This window comes from Hemiscyllium ocellatum, chromosome 10, assembly GCF_020745735.1.
Source record: "Hemiscyllium ocellatum isolate sHemOce1 chromosome 10, sHemOce1.pat.X.cur, whole genome shotgun sequence".
In the NCBI taxonomy this organism is placed as follows: Eukaryota; Metazoa; Chordata; class Chondrichthyes; order Orectolobiformes; family Hemiscylliidae; genus Hemiscyllium; species Hemiscyllium ocellatum.
The window spans coordinates 3,157,377-3,163,577 of record NC_083410.1 but is presented as its reverse complement, the minus strand read 5'-3'; the positions used below and the strand labels follow the sequence as shown (position 1 = coordinate 3,163,577).

The 6,201-nt window shown below is 47.3% G+C and overlaps 1 protein-coding gene across 1 annotated transcript; it reads right to left on the bottom strand.

Annotated features, from left to right (window-relative positions):
• Nucleotides 1–646: 646 nt before the first annotated feature.
• LOC132819303 (interleukin-17A-like) lies at nt 647–5,832 on the bottom strand. Its single transcript, XM_060830748.1, has 3 exons — nt 5,720–5,832; nt 3,393–3,619; nt 647–2,693 (listed from the first exon to the last, which is right to left on the bottom strand). Exons 1-3 carry the CDS (start codon nt 5,750–5,752, stop codon nt 2,459–2,461), a joined length of 495 nt encoding a protein of 164 aa, XP_060686731.1. The 5' UTR covers nt 5,753–5,832; the 3' UTR covers nt 647–2,458.
• Nucleotides 5,833–6,201: the final 369 nt, after the last annotated feature.

Genomic DNA, 6,201 nt, shown 5'->3' with positions numbered 1-6,201 from the left:
AAGGCTGACACCTAGACAGTGCATTGATTGGATGGTGAGTGCCAGGCACCAACATTGCGAAGGGGGGTACTGACTAATGACTGGCAACCACTGGAATACGGACCCCACAAGCTGATAATGTTATCTGGTGCCAACTGTGCAGCAATAATGCAGACTGCGGTGAGGCACCATTCTGCATGCAGGCATTAGCACTGGTGTGGAGACTTAGGCAGCTCCCTCACAGAAACCCCTCCGTGCTCCTTCCTGAGTTCCCACACTATTGATCGAGGAATTTTGGGCTTGTATCAGGAAGTGACTGGTTTGGAGCAGAGTCACCATTCACACTGAACATGGATTAAAACTATGTAGAGAATTATTAGAGTGTCGCTGAGCTAATATTGCAGTTTGATAGATTTGCTGGCAAGCTGACACTGAGAGGATTCAGTCCATGTGACTGCTCCTGGAACAATCTGTGCCTGATCTGTTCCCCCTTCCACCTCCCCTGCCCACTCCCACCCAACCCCACCTTCCCCCCAACCCCCTCACCCTCCCCCTCCCACCCCCCCCAACCCCACCCCACTCAATCTTAACTCCATTGGGCCACACCTCAAATGTCCAACGACAGCCCCTCATCCACTACTACCCCGCACCTGCCCCCCTCCCCCCATTCCCCAGCAAATCTGTCCCTTGCTGGTCCTAATATAATGAGGAAAAATAACAGTAGAAATGACAGGAGGAACAAGCTGTTCCTGAATTGTACAATTCCATGCTAAAGTGATCCAACTGACACTCCCAAACCTCACCAATGAGGTGAAGCCAGAGAGAGTTTACCAGCCAACTACCAGCAAGGCCCATTTTGCCTCTGACATGGTCAGTACTTCAATCATCCGCAACACTCAGAACTGGTTATTTGTACTTCGCTCGCTCTGGGTCCCAAGCAATCCCAATTTCCATCAGACTCACTCCAGCTGTGCTGTTCCCTGGGCTTGCTGATTGTCTGGGAAACAGACATTGACTGGGTTGGCAGTGAGTGGCCTGTGTCTGTCACATCTTCAAAGTCACGGCCCATTTCTTATGTTTCATTCACAGAATGTAACAGGGTGACTGTGTCCCTTGGGCGGGAAGGAGTGGCAATGCCTAGCGCAGTATGGATTGTCCCTCACACATACCTCATCCTGTGAGATCGGCACTCCCAGGGAACTTCGAGCAGAGTCTGAGGCCTCTCCTCTGGGTGGGGTAGGGGAAGTACCAGGTAGGGGTGGGGTTGGTCGGCCAGGATGACCCCGAGATGGTCACTTGCTGTGGGCCACAAAATTCAAGACCCCAGATGTCACAAACACACAGTGTCATTTTGTCCATCTGAAATTGACATGTGTCTTCAAAGGAAAGGCAGTATTGAAGGGTGTTGGGCATGTCATACATGGAGACATTTTCTCCAGAGGGACCAGGGGGAGGACAATGCTCTTAGTAAAAAAAAATTGAGAATGAATGTTGGGCCTAACTCCGGCCTGGCATGGACACTTTCCCATTTGGATAGGGAAAAGGCAGGAATACTGATTTTAAGGGAGGCCTAGCACTGTTAAAGGAAATGGTTCCCTCCATTAATTAGATTACTTACAGTGTGGAAACAGGCCCTTCGGCCCAACAAGTCCACACCGACCCGCCGAAGCGCAACCCACCTATACCCCTACATCTACCCCTTACCTAACACTACGGGCAATTTTAGCATGGCCAATTCACCTGACCCGCACATCTTTGGACTGTGGGAGGAAACCGGAGCACCCGGAGGAAACCCACGCAGACACGGGGAGAATGTGCAAACTCCACACAGTCAGTCGCCTGAGGTGGGAATTGAACCCAGGTCTCTGGCGCTGTGAGGCAGCAGTGCTAACCACTGTGCCACCGTGCTGCCCTAAAGTCTAACTGTTAGTTGGGTGGGAGGGAATCTCTTAATTTTAACATGATTCCTCCAAAAAAAACTTTGATGTTCTTCTGATTTGAAAGGACATTGGGTTTCAGGGAGTTTGTCAATTGCCTGAGGAGAGAAGATTGGGATATTCCTACTCTTTGAAAGATCCAGAGTCGAAACAACTCCTGCTGTGGGTGAGGGAGGATTTTCCAGAACTGCTGAAGTGTCATGCAAAATGGAGGAGCTGGCGTGAGTGGAGGACAGAGTTCACAAGGGCAGAGGAGGGAGTGGTGTGGGTATGGCAGGGAAGGGTGTTGTGGATGAAGCAGGGGATTGGGTAGTATGGTAGGGTGGGAAGGGGTGGTGTGAGTGAGGAAGTGGATGGTATTGCTGGGCAAGGGTGTGTGCGTTGTAAATGAGCTGGTACTTCAAAACAATGTGACTGACTTTCTGGCAGTTTGTGATTTCAATGGCTTTGTTCCTCACTCTGAACTGATACTTTAGAATAATAAAGACTGACTGTGTTGAGTTGGGCTTCATCTGGCTTTACCCTTTGTTAATCGGATCCCTTTAGGTTTTGACGACCACTGGGAGCACACAGATACAGGCAACAGGAACCATCACCAGCTCTGCACGGTAGGTGATTCGGTTCTCATGACCCTCTTTCTTCAGTACAATCATCTCCTGCTTGACGAGACGGGTGTTGAGATTCAGATCCTCTTTCCCTTCGGAGTTCAGGCAGTGGGAGGACACACATTCTGCTCTCCGGATGATAACAGGGTAACGGTTGGGATCGTGGTCCAGCCTGAAAATGAAAAGTGAATTAACTATCAGTGCTGGGGAGACGGTGGTGTACTGGTGAGTGGGAGGCCAGGCTAATGCTCTAGGAACCCAGGTTTACATGCCACTACAATAGCTGGTGGAATCGCAATTCAGTCAATCAATCTCCAAGCTATTCTCGCTGATAGCAACCATTAAGCTACCATCGATTGTTGTAAAAACCAATCAGTAAATGCTACACTAGTGACTTTAAGGGAATGAAAGCTGCCATCTGTATCCAGTCTGGCCTTCATGTCACTCCAAACCCTCCTCAGAAATCATTTAGTGTGCCCCTTCAGTTTGAGGGCAATTAGGGATTAGCAGCACATGCTGGACCTTGCCAGCTGTCTTCACACTCCAGGAATGATTTAGTTTTTGCAGAAATTAATTGACAGAATCTCAGCTTTGTTGGTAAGTGCCCTTTAGAGGGAACTTCAAGTTGTGACTGTTCAACCATGAAGCTGAATAGAAAGAAGTTGCCGGTCGTCCCACTGTCCTGACAGGGCAGTACTGCAGGCAGGTAATGCCCCAGCTATCACAGACCATACACTATGGTTAGCATTCACTGACACTGGGCAGTGGAGAAAGCCAGTGGTGATACAGAGAGCGTGAGCATGATGTTGGACTGAGGGCCAGCAGCTGCGATAACTGAATGGAGGTAAGGTTGGTTTGAGCTTGAACTTACCTGTAGATCCAGGGAGACACCGAGCGGTTCATGAAGCTACCATGGATGATGTGCCAGCTGCGTGGTGGAGCGTGCGAGGACCATTTAATGTTTTCCAATTCCAGCATGTAGCTCGTGTTTCTCCGTGTGCGTGAGCGCACCTCTTTCCTTTTGTTATCCTTCCTTTTGCCCGTGGAGGCAGCTTCTGTCAGGATGGTGAGCACCACAAGGAGCAGAACCACAGAGGTCTGGAGAGAAAACGAGAGCAAGCAACTCATTATTAAAGAAAGCTACTGAAATCAGAAATATCAACTGCTGGGAATTCACACTCTGCCTGCCCTGGGCTTTAAGCTCCACTTTGAGATCTCCCTGGCTTCTGGTGGGAAACATCAGGGGACATGTTACTCATGGACAAAGATTCAGAGGAAGCGATCCTTCAGAATGTTCCTTACTTGGTGCTCACTCAGTTCATCTTTAACAGGTCTCTCCTCACCTCCCTCATTGTCAACCTTCCAATCAGACAGTATTGAGCCCATCTACTCTTTCAAGGAGCTCTTGAGTGAGTACTCTGCTCCTCCAGAATTTTCTTCCACTTCAAGCATGCTTATAATTCAATTTTCACCCTCACTATTGTTATACTGAAAGTACCTTTGCGATTAGCAGCTGTCCCTATCTCCACCTGTCAGATCAGACCTTTAACCCATTGTATTGTGTGGCTACATTCATCCCCGTCAGTTCCTTCCCCGTTCTCCTGGTGGATGTACAGTTACTGAACTACATTATGGGAATGCTGTTTGCATAGGGCAATGGGCACAGATGCTGTGCAGAGTACCACTCAAGCACGGGGCAGTGGCATGTTCATTGTGGAAGCAGGCTTAGTTCATTTCAAGATATTTAACCTTACAGATGAAACATGTTGAGTGGGTGACAGATCTAATCATCAACAAAACCATTTCCTCTATAAAATCAGAGGCACAGAACTTCACTGAGAAAACTCGTTTGATGTGTGGGCACACTGCCCTCTGTAATCATAAAGCTGAGGTGAATTAAACATCATGTTCTTTTTCCTTCTGATAATTTTCCTTGTCACACAGCTGCAGTCCATTGAGGACATTCCCCATTTTCTCTGGGGTACACCCAGGGCTCACATTCAGCTGGGAGCCTGCCACTGAGTTGTGCACATCCTATAACCTGGCTCCACCCTTAGAGTGCAGCCATGTCAGAGATACCATCTTTCAAGCGAGACCCTTTCTACCCCATAGGGTGCATGTGAGAGATCCCAAGGTGAGGAGCAAGGATATTAACCCGAACCTTGTCCCATCTTTAACTCTCAATCAGCAGCTCCAAACCATAGAATTGTAGAGATGTACAGCACCAAAACAGACCCTCTGGTCCAACTCGTCCATGCCAACCAGATATCCTAAATTAAGCTAGTCCCATTTGTCAGCACCTGGCCCATACCCCTCTAAACCATTTCTATTCATATACCCATCTAGATGCTTTTTAAATGTTACAATTATACTCCCTTCCACCACTTCCTCTCATTCCATACATGCACCACCTTCTACATAAAAATGTTGCCCTTTAGCTCCCTTTTGAAAATTTCCCATCTTACTTTATATCTGTACCCTCTAGTTTTTGACTCCTCCACCCCAGAGAAAAGACCCTGTCTGTTTATCCTATCCGTGCCCCTCATGATTTTATGACCTTCTATAAGGTCACTCTTCAGCCTCTGATATTCCAGGGAAAATAGCTTCAACCTTTCCCTGTAGCTCAAACTCTCCAACCCTGGCAACATCCTTGTAAATCCTTTCTGCACCCTTTCAAGTTTAACAACATCTTTCCTTTTGAAGGGAGACCAGAATTGAATGCAGTATTCCAAAAGTGGCTAAAGCATTCAGCCATTTAGCTCATTGCTCTACTGCTCGCTATTGAATTTTCTCCCACACTCTATCATTAACTCTGCCCTATCCATCTCATCCCTTCTCCATGGTCAACATGCAATCAAAATAATTCTGTTCATTCTTTTCACCGGCCACTGTTGAACGGGTGCCTCAGTCGCTAAGCATTCAAGAGAGATGCTGCCAGTGCAAGTGGGAGTGCAGTCTTTGTTAAGACTGTTTTTTAACCTCCTGCACATGAACATTGATGTCAGACAGCACAACCATGGATAACACCTCAGCCCACGGATCGGTAATTCAGACATTCAATTGTTTGATGCTTTGGCTGCAGCTCCTCATTGGAATTTTCCTAATGAAGGCTCACACACAAATCATAAGTCTGCCTTTGGGCCGTACATTCTCAATGGCTATCTGCGTTTCTTATTTCAACACAATTCATTGACTCACCATTAAGGATCGCAGTTTGAATTTGCACAGCATCTTGTTGTTTTTTTGCTTGCTGTCTTCTGGATTACTTTGCAGAGTTGGCCTAACTTGAACCGACTGTGTCTGTTTTGTGATCACCCTTGAATCTGATAGTTTGTGTACAGGCAGCACCCTATTTTATAGAGGACACCAGCATCATGTGGTTTGCCACAGGTTACTGGCATCAGCTCCGGGGTTTCCTGCTCCTTCACACGGAAAATTATATCATTGAAAGATTGAGTCAGGGGTTTAAGACCCTGCAAGCTTCTCCAAACCCATGGACTTTCCTCCTTCTAATGATTTAGAGCGTAATCAATCTGGAAACCACATCTAACCTATTTTACAAAGCCTGGATCAAATGCTGCAACTATATGAGGTGGTACTACCAGCAACTGATTCAAGAGCTGTTTATAACTCACGTCTGCAGGTAGGATAGTTCTCACTGTTCACGGAAAATGTGCTAC

What these genes read in the sequence shown, in the direction of transcription:
- LOC132819303 (XM_060830748.1), bottom strand. Translation starts at nt 5,752, where the DNA reads ATGCTGTGCAAATTCAAACTGCGATCCTTAATG. An exon ending in TCAAACTGCGATCCTTAATG is followed by an intron (nt 3,620 to 5,719) that starts GTGAGTCAATGA and finishes TTTTCTCTCCAG; the next exon opens with ACCTCTGTGGTTCTGCTCCT. An exon ending in GTGTCTCCCTGGATCTACAG is followed by an intron (nt 2,694 to 3,392) that starts GTAAGTTCAAGC and finishes TTTCATTTTCAG; the next exon opens with GCTGGACCACGATCCCAACC.